Source organism: Heteronotia binoei, chromosome 2 (assembly GCF_032191835.1).
Source record: "Heteronotia binoei isolate CCM8104 ecotype False Entrance Well chromosome 2, APGP_CSIRO_Hbin_v1, whole genome shotgun sequence".
NCBI lineage: Eukaryota > Metazoa > Chordata > Lepidosauria > Squamata > Gekkonidae > Heteronotia > Heteronotia binoei.
In genome coordinates this window covers 84646402-84663252 of record NC_083224.1, presented here as the reverse complement: position 1 = coordinate 84663252, position 16851 = coordinate 84646402, and the positions used below count along the sequence as shown (strand labels likewise).

General features: G+C 44.0%; 1 protein-coding gene across 2 annotated transcripts in view; it reads right to left on the bottom strand.

Moving 5' to 3' along the window:
• GRM4 (glutamate metabotropic receptor 4) overlaps window positions 1-16851 on the bottom strand; it is a 618169-nt gene that overhangs the window by 524355 nt on the left and 76963 nt on the right. Inside the window, exon 2 of one of the 2 annotated variants that reach the window (XM_060231489.1) lies at window positions 2035-2999. The exons of the other annotated variant lie outside the window; for it this stretch is intronic. Within the exon in view, the coding sequence (XP_060087472.1) occupies window positions 2035-2595 (561 nt within the window). The 5' untranslated portion in view covers window positions 2596-2999. The remainder of the gene's footprint in view (window positions 1-2034; window positions 3000-16851) is intronic. 2 annotated transcript variants of the gene reach the window in all.

Here is a 16851-nt window from a genome sequence, read left to right as displayed (position 1 = left end):
AGAGTGGGTTGCCAGCTGGAGATCAGTTGTAAAAGCAGGAGATCTCCAGGCCCCACCTGGAGTCTGGTAGTCCTAGTCGCCATCTTGGATCTGTTTTTACATTGAGCTGTATTGTGTTTTAATGCTGATTTAACTAGGATCACTGTGTTTTATTCTGATGTCAGCCACCCTGAGCCCTGCTTACAGGGTATTAATTAATTAATAACAAGCCAGCTGGCCGGCAGGGGAAGCCCCACCTCCATTATGCACCTCCATGAACAATTCCCATAGGGAATGATGGGGAATTGATCTGCGGGTATCGGAGGCTCTGGGGGGGCTGTTTTTTGAGGTAGAGGTGCCAAATTTTCAGTATTGCATGTAATGCCTCTCCCCAAAATACCCCCCAGGTTTCAAAAGGATTGGACCAGGGGGTCCAATTCTACAAGCCCCAAAAGAAGGTGCCCCTATCTTTCATTATTTTCTATGGAAGGAAGGCATTTTAAAAGGTGTGCTGTCCCTTTAAATGTGATGGGCAGAACTCCCTTGGAGTTCAATTCTGCTTGTCACACCCTATCTTTCATTATTTTCTATGGAAGGAAGGCATTTTAAAAGGTGTGCTGTCCCTTTAAATGTGATGGGCAGAACTCCCTTGGAGTTCAATTCTGCTTGTCACACCCTTGTTCCTGGCTCCACCCCCGAAGTCCCCAGATATTTCTTGAATTGGATTTGGCAACCCTATTTCCAAGTGATGGGGTGAAAGACTGGCCCTGGTTTGGAAATTATAACCATACACAGAGCCAGACTATATAATATAACAATATCATATTGAATTTGAAATTACCAAAGAGCTATGTCACACAACTGGGGTTTACGGTTGCCAGGTCTGTGTTGGAAAATACCTGGAGCCTTTGGGAGTGGATCTGGGACAAGGTAGGTAGGGAGGGGTTTGAGGAGGGGAGGGGCCTCAGAATGGGACAATGTCATAAAGTCCACCCTTCAAAGCAGCCATTTTCTCCAGGGGAGATGATCTCTGCCAGCTGGAGATCAGTTGCAAAAGCGGGATATCTCCAGGCCCCACCTGGAGATTGGCAACCGTACATGGGATTGTAATTCTAAAATAATTGTTTTAACTGAGATTTTTTTAAAAAGTGATTTCTGTACCACTGTCATTTACAGTAAATATCCTACACCAGAAAGACTGACCCCGTTCGTTTCTCAGACAGTCTAGCAATATAAAAAAAATTGTATCAAAACTAACACATACTCTGTTTCAGTAATAGAGTATTTTGAACAAAATAGCATAGAAGTGTATCACTATCCCCTGGGTATCAGAAACAACAGTCTGCCACCAATTGCAGTTTGGAGGGTGTTGGGAAGTCAGGGTAGGAGAATTCTCCTGATACTGTAGCTCTGAAAGGTGAATTAGGCCAGAGGCCTTTCCCTTGCATGCACCCAGAGCTAACTGCATCCTCTAGGGTTGGAAATTACCATGTGCTTTTGAAAAGGGCCTTCCTTCTCATGCTGGTTTATAAATGCTTTCACGGAGCCAATCTCTAATTCTTCCCCACCTCCTCAACCTCCCACTGCAGTTTCTGGGACACAAGCTGTATGAACATTTGCTTCAACTGTAAACTGAACTGTATAATTCCCCCCAACCCTCTCCACATGGAGGAACACCCTCCCCATAATATCTAATGGTATCAGAATCAATTTGCCAGCTTTCCTCACATAAGTGGGAAAAGCAAAAGAAAAAAAAACCTGTTCAAAATATCATGGTTGTAATGGAAAGGAAGGGTCATAGCCCACCCTCTCCAAGGGAGACAGGGAGCTGTTTAAACACCCACTGAGACATACAGTTTGCCTCCTCTCTCCCCACCAGGAAGCATGAACTATTGTTAAAACTACTTACTTTTTTTTTTGCCCCAACTTAGCAGTCATTGGAATTTATTTGAGCATCTACAGCAAGAAGGAAGAGGTTGAACTACTAATCATCCTGCTCAGTTGAAATATGAGAGAATCTGAGACAGAAAGAGTAGATGACAATAAAAGCCTTACCTTAAAGAGGCGCAAGATATTGGCCACCATGATGGAGACTGAACTGCCAGATGCTCCAATTACCCCAACCACACGTTCTGGCTTGGTGATGATAGGTGGCCCACCATTAATACAGCGCACCTCAGTACTGTCCTTCTCAATAAGAGCCTGGACAAAGGTGAGTGACTGCTCCAAGGCATGGGTATCTCGAGAGCAGGTGTCCAGGATGCGAGCCCCCAAGGTGATATTTGGGAGCAAGTCTGGATCATTGTTGATTCTGTCCAAAGCAAAAAGCATGGCCTCTAGTCGGTGAATCCCCTTTTCTTTCTTCAGCTCCCCACAGGCCTTGCCCTCTGAGCCTCTCCCATGGACAGGGAAGAGGCCTCCTAGGGTGATGTCCCCATCAAGGCGGATGGAGTTCATGTGAGGGTGTCCCTGGCCTTTGGGTTTGGCTGAGTTAGCTGGCTGATACCACCAGCCACAGCAGATACTCAAGAGCAGGCAGAAAGAGAGTTGCTCCATGCACAAAGATCCCCTGTTCTTCCCAGTCATTGCCAACAACACCTTGAAATTAAAACCCATCAATCTAAAGAGCCATGGAAATCAAGGACTTTTCACCCAACTTCTTAGCTTTCTTGGCTTGGAAGCTGGCTCCACACTGAAAGCTCACCAAAGGAAAGAAGAAACTTCAAAGGGCTGAGATTGAAGGCAAAAAACAATCAGTTGTCTTCTGAAAAGGAAAAACCATGGTTCTATTCCCCTTTCACTTTTCCATCAAGATTCCCAGTCCACTCCAGTATCTATTCCAAGACAGGTGGGTAAAGGAAGGAGAGACTTCCCAAGTCTTTTACTAGGTCCTTTTTGCAGCCCTCTGGAGGATTGTAGTAGCACAGTTAGAGAAAGGCTCAAGGCTTTGCATAACTTTACACGAAGGAGAAGAGCAGAGAGGCAAAAACAAAACCTCCTTTGTTCCTTTCTCCACAATCCTTGAAAGTGAAAAAGAGAAAGAGAAAGAAAATCAAATGGAAGCATTAAAAAGAACATTAGTTATTCAGATCTTTTATCAGGGAACTTGACAAAATGGTATAACTTAGTGTGCAAAAGTTTTCAGGATTCACTTGATCAAAATTTCATTGCTATTGTTTCAGGGTGCTTTTGAGATATACAATATTTGTACAAAAGCAACAAATGAGGAGAAGGAATCACATTTGAAAACTTTAACTCATTCATGGATTTCAGTAAGGTTTCTACCAGTGGAAATTCACTGAGATAACATTCCCAGATCTATGAAAATCAGCCTAGCATTTTGCCTGGAAGAGGAAGGATAAATGATCACATTTTTTATCTTACAAATGTGTGATAACCCTATGAAAAAAAATCAAGGGGAAACAGAAAATGTTTACCTACTTTGTGGATTTCAGAAAGTTGCTTGTTCCATCTGGCAGACAGAACTGAACTTCAAAATTACTACACAGTGAAAGTGCAGGGAAATACACAACCTCATTGAACCAATACATATCTATTAGGTGCAGGATAAGAACAAAGAGAAAACTGGTGCAGAAGTAATACTCTTTGGGGGTCTAAATGGGCACCAAGTACAGTAGGCATTGCTCATCCTCAGAGCAGCTGAATCCAGTTGTTAATAGGTGAGAGACAGAGATAGGTAAAAAATCCCATGGCTCACTGAGCTATGGGGTTCAGCTTCTGATGGTCTATTTGGAGGAAGGAGGGTGAAATGGCTACTTGCAAGAATACAAGAGCAGAAGGAAATGTCACTCCTATTTATGGCTTCATACTTTCATGTGCTATTAGAACATAACAGCTGCCCTGCTGGATCAGTCCACTGGTTCATCAAGTCCAACATCCTGTTTCACACAGTGGCCAACCAGTTCCTCTGGATGGCTAACAACCAGGCATAGAGTCCAAGGCTTCACCTGATGCTGCTTTGTAGCATTCAGAGGCTTAGTGCCTCTGGACATAGAAATTCCCTCCAGTCATCAAGCTAGTATTCATGGATGGACCGTCTTTATGAATCCATCTAACCCCTGTTAAAACCATTTATGTTAGTAGCCATCAGTGTCTAGGATTCCTAGCCCCCAGGTCTAGTGGTGGTTCCCCTGCTTTTGGGGGCTTCAATCCACTGCTGGCCTGCTGGCCAGTGGGGAAAACCCTACCCGCAAACAGAGACATCATTGCACAATGTGATAACATCACCCAGTAGTGATGTAATTGTGTCAGTGACATTGCATGCAACACTCTGGTTTTTGGGCAAACTCTATGGTTTCGAAGGCAAAAAGCCCATGGAGTTTTGCCAAAAAGACAGAGCATTGTGTGCAATGCTAGCAATATGATGATGTCACTTTTGGATTATGTCATCATATTGGGGACATCCTGCCACCCCTGAAATGCTCTCCAAATCCCCCAGCAGCAATGACGAGGGGACCTGGCAACCCTATCAGTGTCTCCACTGACAGTAAATTATACAGTTACTGAGTCAAGAAATCCTCTCTTTTGTCTACTCTAACTCTACTGCCCATCAGTGGGTGCCCCTGATCTTTAATATTATGGAGAAGGAAGAAAATGTTCTCCATATCCACTTTCTGCACTCCATTTTCCCCCTTTCTAGGGCTGCCAAGTCCCCTGTGGTCTCCGGTGGGGGACTGTTTCCACGCAAGCTACATGTGTGTGGAGCGATGATGTCACTCGCAAGTGATGTCATCATGCTGACAGCATCACACACCAGCCGCTCTAGGAACTTCCAGCAAAACTCTATGTTTTTTCCAGATTCTCTAGCAATTTGGGAGGGAAACTCTATGGTACCCTCTATATTTCCCAGGATCTCTGCTGTCCCTCTGGTACCATAGAGTTTCCCTCCCAAATTGCTTGAGCTGTGATGAGTATAATTGCAGTGATGAGTATAAAAAGATTCTCTGAACCATATAGCTTCTGTAGTTATCATACTAGAAACTAATCCACACATTTGTTAGGACTACCAGATACAGAAACTCTTGAGCGAAGGGCCTTCTGAGAACCAGAATTCCTGATCACCATTTTTTATGTTGAAACTGAGGGCCACATGCCCCATGGAGCTTTACCAGTCCTATGCCTTCCTCCATCTCTCACTAATATGATTGTTCCACCACCATTCCCAACAGCTCTGAAACTTCCTCTTTCTCTAACAGCAGAAGCTCTGTTTCCAGTGTACAATGTACAATGCACACTTGATTTTTGTTTGTATGTGTGTTTGTTTTGTTTTGTTTCTATGTGTGAAATTTAATGCACGTACAGCAGAATATGTGATTTAAACTCCACATCTAACTAAGTCCTTGTTTTCATTTGTAAAGTCAACATGCATTGGCCCTGCCAACCTTTCTTGCTCTTCTCCGCATATCCTGCCTGCTACACCAGAAATGACCATGGATACAAGCACTCGCAAAACCTTCCAAGGGTGTAACGCCCTTGGAAGGTTTTGCAAATGCTTGTATGTGCTTCTGAATATTTTCTTGTTGTAAATTGTTGGAAGAACTTCTATTTCCCCTCGTTGACAAAAGCATTTGAAACGGTGCAGCAAGTGTCAGCCGGCTTCAGGCTCCGTCGGAGGTGGACCTGTGGAGTCTTCAAAGAATGAACTGTTACTACTTACTATACAAGCACCTTTTGCACTCAGCACTTTATTCATGAGATGTATATTCTCCAGACATTTTGTATGTGCTCAGTTTATGTGTATGATTCTAATTGTATGAATTACTGACTCTACTATAATAATGTCGAAGTGATTGATATCACTATACTTATGGTATTTTTGATAAATTTGTATAAGTGTAATTAATGGTTTCTTCATCATTGGATCACGGTATTTGTTTGGTTTGCTACACCACAAGTGACCAGCATGACCATAGTCATGCCATTCTTTGGAGTAAAACAATTGCTGACGTTAGTATCCCCATTACAGGTCTTCAAATATTTTATAAGGTTCCATTTAAGAACAGTGGGGGGGGGGGGTACCAAATTTAGTTTTCATAGCCCTGTTATCTTGGCATTTTATCTTTTTAACATGACATCATCCTATAAAATATGATCCTCCCTTCCTACAGAAACTGCATACAAAAATTTCAATAAAGTGCCAGAAAAATCACAGGAAGAGAGCCAAGATTCAATGCTGACACGGTTTCCATCCATAGGTAATCTTCCTTGATGGGAGGCTGTTATTAACAGTTGAGTTCAACTTTGGGGGCATAACCTCCTGGCCTTCCTCTTCAAGAAAACAAGAACCCCCTGCAGCTGTTTGATTAAAATGTGCTGACACTTCTAATACACATTAACATCTCAACAACGAGCATCAGTGGAAGTAGAAAACACAAGAAATGGCACAATGACAAAACATTTTCTTTGTCAGCCTCACTGCCTCCCAGGCCTGACAAGCTTTCACCATTTTTTTAAAAATTTTGACAAAACAGGCGTGGCAGTCCTCTTTAGGAAGGAACTTCCATAAGAAGATGGCACATCAGGGAGAATCCTCATAGTAACCACTATACCAGTGACCATTTGTAGTGACCATAGTGACCTGGCAAGAGAACCTGGAAGTGACCTCATGCCTCACTAGGAACAGAGATTCTATGATAAAACCACAACGTTTCTGGTGATTCCTAGAGATGTATGATGTCATTTCCAGGTATTCACTGGAAATGATGTAATTACCTGACAGCATTTTTTTTCTGACAACCAGAGTGTCAGCAGACAATGGGAGCTGAGGGTGGGAGATCTCAGCAGGCAAATAGAAGCCTAGTGGCCAGCCTTGTCTCTAATGGTGAAGATATTCAACAGAAAACTCATTTTGACATGTGGAATGGAAGTGTTACAAGGGTGCTCAAGCTATCCTAGGTTCAGGTCATTGGAGGTTTAATAACATAAGAAGAGCCTTGATGTATAAAATGCTCGTACACGGTTGTCAAACATGCAGCCTAGGGGCCGAATCAGGCCCCCGGAAGACTCCTATCATGTCCCCAAGCAACTGGCTGCCATCTGCTTCCTTCTCCCTCTCTCTTGCTTCCTTCTGCATAACAGCTTGTTTTGCAAGGCTTGTCCAATCACATAGGAACTACAGAAAAAAATCTGTTTTCTCCATTGGCTGAGGCTCCTCCCTTGAGGAGGAAGGGGAGGGAGGCAGAGCTTGTTTTTCCAGGCTGTCTCAATTGCACAACAGAGCTACTGAGCCAAGTCCCTCTTTCTTCTATTGGCTGTGGCTCCTTCCCCCCAATCCCCTGGGGAAGGCTGGAACAAGCCAGAGCTTCCTTTGCCCCCTTCCCTGGATCCCATGGGAGAGATACAAAGAAAGCACCTTTAAGACCATTGAGTGCTAATGTTTTAAGTTTTTATTATATATATATAATTGTGTTTGTCTATGTCCTTTATAAAGGTTATTTCTCTGCTACCTAATCTTAAATAGGAACACACATGGCCCACCCCAACATGGCCCAGCCCAATAAGGTCTCATTTATGTCAGATCTGGCCCTCATAACAGATGAGTTCAACACCCCTGCACATCTAGTCAGTAGCCTATTTCACACAGCGGCCAACCAATTGCCCTGGAATAGGGATGGGCATGGACCAAAATAAAGAGATTTGGTTTGGGGTCTGTGGTGGGCCACAGACTAAACCCCCAACCAGCCTCACATGGACCAAATGGGGGAATCTCTCAGGAAGGGATTTCCCTTCCCCCTCACTGTGGCCAGGAGAAAGGGGGGATCTCCCAAGAAGGGACTTCATTTAACCCTCTAGTTCAAAGCAGCAGGGAGCTGACAGCCATTTAAACCTAACATTTTAATTGTTGTTAGCCGCCCTGAGCCAGTCAGTGGAGGGCGGGATACAAATGTAATTAATTAAATAAATAAATAACAGCTGAGCTGCAGACCCTGCTGCTCAGTTATTAGATTTAAATGGTTGGCAACCATTTAATCCTTCAGTTTTGCTCCCCACCTCTTCAAAGGGGGAGCAAATCCAGGGTGTTAAATATGGGGTGAAGCGCCTCCCAGGGGGGCATTTCAACCCCTTCTTTCTGCTGGCCCATCTGTCTTGGGCTCCCTGGAGCAGCCTATCATTGTGGGTGTCCCCATAGATGAGTGCCACCCCTGCAGAAAAATTCAAAAAATTCAAAAATGCAAGATGCACATGGGGTTTCCAGGCACAGTCAGAGGAGTTTCAGTCTCATTTTCTTTTTTCTGGGCTGAAAAATAAATAGATTTTTAAAAATGCAAAATAAAACAAAATTGCAAAAATAATTGCTAAATGCAAAAGAGAGAGAGTTGGAGATTCCCCCCCCCCCACACACACACACACTTATATAGATGAGGAAGGTGGTAGAGTCACAAGGGTAGAGGGGGAGGAGCAGACAGAAGCCTTCTGCCCCCTTGAAGCCAAGTTCTCATTCACTCACTCGCTCTCTCTTTCTCTCTCCCCCAGCTCCTCTGCCCCACAGAATTTCCAAACACCCCACCACCCCAGATTTTCTGGCTACACTCCAGTGGACTTATCCTTCATGAATCTGTCCAACCCCTTTTAAAGTAATCTGTGCTCATGGCTGTCACTACTTGCAGTGGCAGTACATTCCAGTATTTTGTTTTGCCAGTCCATTACTTATTGCTCATCAACTTCATTGGGTGTACCAAATTCTAGTATTATGAGAGAGGGGGAAATGGCACTGTGGCGGAACCGGCCCGATTCTGCCTTCAGACCCGGTCCCGTCAGCTCCCTATTGAGTCGCCAACTCCTGGAGGGAGCTATTTCTCCTCCGGCCACTTGGGCTCGCTGCCACCACCTGCTCAGTCTAGGGGTTCCGATTGAGAGAAACAGGACTCCCAATCCCCCTCTCCAGCTATGAGGCCAGGCCTCAAGGTCCTCTGCCACCCTGTACTTGGGTATCACAGAGACCTCAGCACTTCTTTGGGGAACCCCTGGAGGATTGGCACCTTATCCAACCGCATGCCTTCCCCCTTCCCCGGGGCCCCCTTCATAAAGCAGCGTGGTCTAAACGGTCGGGATCTATGTGGTACAGAGTTTGACTGCCAGCATTCAAAACAGCAAAAATATTTATTTAAAAAAGAAAAAGAAAAGAAAAGCACAACGAAAACAGTTGCATGTAAAAGGTTAACACAGCACAGCACCCACACAGCAAACAGCATGACCAAGAAAAGGTGGTTATAAACGCATCCTACTGTCCCTGGTCTAACCTTGCCCTGTCTTGTGGATGACTTACTTGGTCTGACTACCTGGGGGCCTTTTCCTCTTGAACAGGCCTCTTCCACAGGCAGGAGCCCCCATGCTCACAACCTCCTCCTTTGAGCGCCAGTTGAGGACTGCCTCTTTTCCTGCCTAACTCACATACCAAGAACAAAAGAACTTCCTGCCGCTCTAGGAGGCTTTCCCCCTAGAGTTGTTGGTTTGGCTCTGGAAGGGAGGGGGGGTTGGAGGGAGGCTAGGCCAAAGCCTGCTTAGCAGTTTCATGTTCCCTCCCAACTAAGATGGCGTTTCTCCACAGGCACCATTGCTATATTCCAAGACCTGGACCTAGAGGTGCTGATGTCACATTGTACCCTGATCATGGGTGGCCTGAGGCCTGGTTCATAATGGAAGCAGAATCCCCATATCTGGTATGGGAGGAGTTAAGAAGAGTTTGGCTACTTTTCTAAGTGTTACTGTTAATAAGAGTTTTGTGGCAGTTTTCTTTTCTAACTTTCATTCCACACCTCGGCCCTGTAGCCAGAAAAATTTTGGGTGGAGGGGCCTGGGAGCTTAAAAAATTGGTGGAGGGGCCATGGGGCTTGGCGCTCTCCTGCTTTCGCTGTTGCATGCTCACTTTCCCCCTTGCTGCCCCCTCTCTCTCTCTACCACTCTTCCACTCTCTCGCTGATCTCTCTTTCTGCTGCTCTCTCACTGTCCCTCTCTCTCTGCCATTCTCTCACTTTCTGCCTCTCTCTCGCTGCTGCTCTCCACCTTGCTGTCCCTCTCTCATCTTGTGCTCTCTCTCACTTTCACTATCACGCTCTCTCTCTCTCTCTGCCGCTCTCCCACTTGCTTGCTTTCGCTGCCACTTTCTCATCTTGTGCTCTCTCTCTCTCTCGCTGCTCTCTCATGTGCTCTCTCACTCGCTCTCCCTCCCTTTTCTGCAGGTCCTGGTGGCCCTCCAACAGAGGGGCCCTACATAGGAAAAGGAGGTTAATAGAGTGGCCTTTCCCCCCAAACCCCCCATAGCTACAAGCCTGCCACACATAATATCACTGTACAAGACTTGTTCAACCTCAGACTTTCATGTAGTTTTAATGTTGAAACAAGCTACAGCTTTGGGCAAGTCATTTTTATTATTGTATTCTAAATATGTTAAGGCCTGCAATAGCAAGGAGAGCTAATTGAATTTTAAAAAATTAAAAATAGCCACCTAAATGAGAGATAATTGTTCATTACACACCGTTCTCACAAGTGCTGTTGTGAGGATTAATTGCACACTGTATGCAAAGCACTTTGAAAATAAAAGGCCCTCTGTCACATTATTTTAGGGAAACAAATAACTTTTCAGTACTAACCAGTAAAATGTCAAGATCACTTAGCAAAAAGGAGATGAATGAAAGAATCCCTAATGCAAGTATTTCAGGTTATGATTCCAATAATGAATCCAATCTGTGACTCCCACCAACACCACCCATTGATCTACAAACAAACAGTGACTCACTTACATAACCACTTACTGAGATGTCAGTTCTTTAACTCCCTTAACTCCCTTCCACTTGATCAAGGTCAGCATTCATAACACTGGTGTTTATGACAAGCCTATTTCCAGTATGAGCATACAAAGATTTTGCTTGCCACTGACCTACCCACTTTAGCAAGGTTAGAACATAAGAACATAAGAGAAGCCATGTTGGATCAAGCCAACGGCCCATCCAGTCCAACACTCTGTGTCACACAGTGGCAAAAAATTTTATATATACACACACACTGTGGCTAATAGCCACTGATGGACCTGTGCTCCATATTTTTATCTAAACCCCTCTTGAAGGTGGCTATACTTGTGGCCGCCACCACCTCCTGTGGCAGTGAATTCCACATGTTAATCACCCTTTGGGTGAAGAAGTACTTCCTTTTATCCATTTTAACCTGTCTGCTCAGCAATTTCATCGAATGCCCATGAGTTCTTGTATTGTGAGAAAGGGAGAAAAGTACTTCTTTCTCTACTTTCTCCATCCCATGCATTATCTTGTAAACCTCTATCATGTCACCCCACAGTCGACGTTTCTCCAAGCTAAAAAGTCCCAAGCGTTTCAACCTTTCTTCATAGGGAAAGTGCTCCAGCCTTTTAATCATTCTAGTTTTTTGATATCACTCAAAATAATGGTCTACGTTTAGGGCAAACCCCACATGACTGGTTCACTAATTTATTATTATAAGTATACATATATTACCAGGGCTTTTTTTTGGGAGCAGGAACACACAGGAACGCAGTTCCAGCTGATTTGGTGTCAGGGGGTGTGGCCTAATATGCAACTATGTTCCTGATGGACCTTTTCTACAAAAAAGCCCTGTGCAAAACAATGGTGATGTCAGGGAGTGTGGCATAATATGCAAATGAGTTCCTGCTGGGCTTCTTCTACAAAAAAAGCCCTGTATATTACTACAATTATTTATTACTAGGAATAAGGTTCATTATGAGAATAAATAGAATGGGCTCCAGGAATTTCTGATCAACCTGGAACTGGCAACTTTAGTCAGGACTGGTGCCAATTACTTCTCCCTCAAAAGCCAAAAAAGGCCTGGAAAGGGCCTCCTCCCCCTGCCTTTTACAGATAGAACCAAGCTTGGAATATTATGATTGCCTAGAAACAGCCACTGAGGGGAAATGGAGGACCCGACGGGATGGGCCAGGATATGAAGGCAGCTTCTCCAGTGGTCCAATCCTCTTCTGTCCTGGGGCTGGAGGGATTGAGTGACACACAGCTCAGCAGAAGGGAGGACAGGTGAGCTGTCACCAGTATGGCTTGGCTTTTATATCTATAGGTTAGATTATTTACTTCCATTTATATCCTCCCTTTCTCCCCACAGGGAACCCAAAGTGACTTATATCATTATCATCTTCTCCATTTTATCCTCACAGCAATTCTGTGAGATTGGCTAGACTGGGAATGTATGACTAGCCCAATGTCACCCAGGGAGCTCCCATGTTTGAGTTTGGATTCTAAGCATAGTCTCCCTGATCCTAGTCTGACACTCTAACCACTACACCATGCTATCTCTAAACAATTCACTACTATAATTACAACTACTCTACAATTCATTACTGCTACTATAACACACTACTGCAATTCCCTTTTCTTTCCTAATGGGTCTCAGGGCAGCATACATAGGATTCCCAAGAGGTTTCCCATTTGGACAACGACACAAGCTGATTTACCCAAGCTATCATACTAAACACCTTCCAGACATCACCCAGGACCACAGGCTTGCCCCAAGCATATGAATTAAGGAAATTTGCCAGTACTAACATATGTGTGGGTTATATCAGCATGTGGTGACATTAATTGGTGGACCATATGCTGAACATGATTCAACAGTGTGATGTGGTGGCTAAAAAGGCAAATGCAATTTTGGGCTGTATCAACAGAAGTATAATGTCCAGATCATGTGAAGTGATGGTATCACTTTACTGTGCTCTGGTAAGACCTCACCAGGAGTACTGTGTTCAGTTTTGGGCACCACTTTTTAAGAAGGATATAGACAAGCTGGAATGGGTCCAGAGGATGGCAACAAAGATGATGATGGGGTTGGAGACCAAGTCCTATGAAGAAAGGTTGAAGGAACTGTACATGTTTAGCCTGGAGAGGAGGCAACTGAGAGGTGATATGATCACCATCTTCAAGTACTTGAAGGGTTGTCATACAGAAGATGGTACACAATTGTTTTCTGTGGCCCCAGAAGGTAGGACCAGAGTCAATGGGTTGAAATTAAATCAAAAGAGTTTCCAGCTCAACATTAGGAAGAACTTCCTGACAGTCAGAGTGGTTCCTCAGTGGAACAGGCTTCCTTGGGAGGTGGTGGGCTCTCCTTCCTTGGAGGTGTTCAAACAGAGGCTAGATGGCCATCTGACAGCAATGAGGATCCTGTGAATTTAAGAGGAGGTATTTTGCGAGTTCCCTGTAATGTGCAGGGGGCTGGACTTGATGACCCTGGAGGTCCCTTCCAACCCTATGATTCTAATACAATGAAAAGGGCTTCAGAATAAGCCTCTTCCCTTTGTATGCCTGCCATTAATTGCCAAACATAAAACAGCATCCCATTCTTGAACAACAAGTGAACAGGACATAGCGTCACAGAGGACTATCTCCTTCCTTGCTGTCTTCTTATGTAAGATGTACTCTTATTGGAGCCTTTGCCTAGGCAATGAAAATGATTGTCCATTCCTTTTTAGGATGGGCCACTCTCCCTTTCTATCCTCAGAGTGCACATCACTGAAGAGAAAGTGATAGAAAGACAGCCAATAGGATTTCCTATAAAGCAAAGTGCCTCCCACATTCCATCTGCAGAGCAGTACAGTGGTGCTGCTAGGTGGATTCTAATACCGATACCATGGGGCAAGCCAAGGATATTACTCCAAGACAAGGATAGGCTGTAGAAGCCCCACAGGTCATGAGTCAAAGGTGCAGCTGTTAATTTTCAATGACAAACCCAAGTTAACAACCTTTTAACGAACACTGGAACTCTTGAATATGCAAATGATCCCTTAATAATGGCACCAGAAGATATCCAAAGCTTTAATTAAGGGTCAATTGGTAGGTAGGCCAGGAATTTATGATGCATAAATACTCAGGGCATTGTGTTAAAGTGAACAGGAAATAGCTTGGCAAATGATATGGAGATGGTTTACTGAATTCACAATCAGATTCAAGATGAAGACAACTATACTCACAGAAAGTCTGCAGAAAAAATTACCAGCTGACCAGGAAAAAAAATGCCCTGTCCCTTTAATAGAGGTTTGATTTGCAGAAACAGGCAGCTGAAGCCTTCCATGGCATGGAACTAAATAACCTCATCTGGTATACTGATATTAAAGGGATAACCAGACAAATCAGTTTAAAAGTTGACAATCCTACTTTTGCAAACCAAACGGAAATTGTCCAGGCTTTGAAATACCAATCATATTCCAGCTGAATTGTGTGGCATTTGGATAAGACATCAGAGTAAGTCTTCAGGGTTAACCTCAGAACAATCATCACTGCACAGACAACCAGAGCAAGGTAACAGGAAAAACTGCCAGGTGAACTGGAAACTGAACTACTAGAGGCAACATCTGATAAACCAATAGCACATTAAAGCCTCAGTCATCATTTCTCTTACTTCAAGCTCATTTCCACTGTCTGGAATAATGCTGTTTACGGTGCCCAAGTAAAAATGAAGCTCTAAAGTGAATCAGACTTAAAGGGGTTGCTTGAAACAGCTATAGCTATGCTGTCAGGAGAGAAAAAAAACTACAAGCAATTAAGCAAAACATCTGCCTTGCCACAAACTCCCAAGGAGAACTGTCAGCTTCCAAAAGGATGCTAACATCTGGAGAAAGCCCACTAGGGCTGGAAACCAGACACAATGTAGGACAAGAGCTGATAGGAGACAGAGTTATTAGGATGAGGACTGTACATGGCACCGTATCTGTTCTCAAAAGAAAAGAGAGGCAGGATTTGAAATATTAGTATTCCAGGCACAGAAAGGTTAAGGAGAAGAGGGGATCTCAAACTGGAAACATGTTAGCATTAGCAGTTGCTCCCCTGAAGAGCAGCAATTAAAAAACAGTTCTGTGCTGAACAATGCTGAAAAGTGGCTCTCTAAATATGCAGTCATGGGGTTTCCTGCTTATTGTCTCCTCAGCAATTCCTGATCCTCAGCTTTAAAGCAAAATGATTTTTCCAAGGTTCTCATTTTGCAAAATATTTTCTGAGTGTCTAGTTAGGCCTTACTTGTTCCTTCTTTTGGTATTATTAGAAACTCTCATGAAAACAAAGGGATGCATCATAACTGCAAAAACCAGCTTTAATGTAATGCATTGCAAGGATGGTATATTCTAAAGTAGTACTGCCCCATTTTCTGACATACATAACAATTCAACTTGTCCAAATATGTAGGATCATTTCCGGTTTATTCAGTCTCAGGATGTGGACAGGATCTTTGGAAGCTTGTGGCCTACCACCAGATTGCATGACCTTGCCGTTCCTGGTTATTTAAATCACCTGGGGAAGAGAGACTGAGTTGACAGGTATTTATTTATTTATTTATATCCTGCCCTCCTGTGGAGGCAGGTTCAGGGCGGCTCACAGTATAAGATCATAGTAACAATTAAAACAATTATATCATAAAATCACAGCTCTACAGATTAAAACAATTCAAAATTGGTTTGGTGCTAATCTCACTAGGTGTTGTATATTTTCGGTGGTGACAGCATTTCTCCAGATTCCTACGCTGTTGGCTGCGCATCAATTAAAGCAGTCTTGCAGGCCCTGCAAAAATGAGCAAGGTATTTAGCACTTCCTTAGGGGTGATTGCCCTAGCCCTGAAACAGGTTGTGGTGCATCCACTTCTAAAGAAGCCTCCCCCAGACCAAAGAGATTTCAATAATTTTTGACCAGCCTCAAATGTTCCATTCTTGAGCAAGGTGATTGAATGGGTGGTGGCTGGACTCCTCCAGGCTTTCATGATGCTTTCAGTCTGGGTTTAAGCCTGGCTATGGGACTAAAGCAGCTTTGGTCACCCTAGTGGATGATCTGCACTAGGAGATGGACAGAGGGAGTGCAATTCTGTCAATTCTCCTGGGCCTCTCAGTGCCATTTGTTACCATCAATTATGGAATCCTTCTGAACTATCTACTTGGACTGAGATTGGGAGGCATCATTCTGCAGTTATTCTGGTCCTGCAAGGAGGGCAGGGTTCAGAAGGTGGTGTTGGGAGACTGCTGCTCAGCCCCTTGGCCTATGGGGACCTGTAAACTTCAGTCTTGTTCCTGATAGTCTTCGATATCTACATGAAACTGCTGGATAAGGTCATCCAGAAGTTTGGGCTGGATCATCACCAATACGTGGATGACACATAACTCTATCTCATGCTTCTAGCTGATCCAGGGAGCTGTAGAAATCCTGAACTAGGGGTATGCATAATACAATCAAATTTCCCAGATCCATGTATACCAAAGATGAGAAAAAGTGGTATTTCTGATTGTTCAGGATCCCAATACTGGTATGGTATTTCGATCCTGGATTTATTTGGGAATCTGATATTATTTGGTTCCATTATAGCCTATGGAGAATCTATCTGAGAGGCTAGAGGGGGTGCTGTTTATTAAGTTAGAGGCTCCACAGCTGCTGATGCCTGTCTACAGAAGAACCCCCAAGCTTGAAGAAGACTGGGTCAAAGGGATTCTATGGGCCCCAAATTGGTGCCCCCATCCATCCTCCATTGTTTCCGGAGAGGGAAGATTTTTTTTCTCCACTGGCCAATGCCTCTCATGTCAAGAACCAGCAACAAGCCCAACACAACTAATGCAGAACCCAGGAATCCCACCACAATGACAAGCCAATGCGGCATGCCCTATGGAACTAATGTCAAACCAGCGAATCCCAGCATAACAAATTCAAGCAAAGGAGGGCACTTTTGCAAGCCCAACATAACCAATGTCAAACAAGAGAAACCCAACAGAACAAATTTAGACAAAGGGGGCCACTTTTGCAAGCAAAGTAGAACTACTGACAATCCACAGAAGCTCAGCAGAACAATCTCAAGCAAAGTGGGGCACCCAGCAGAACAATCCCTACC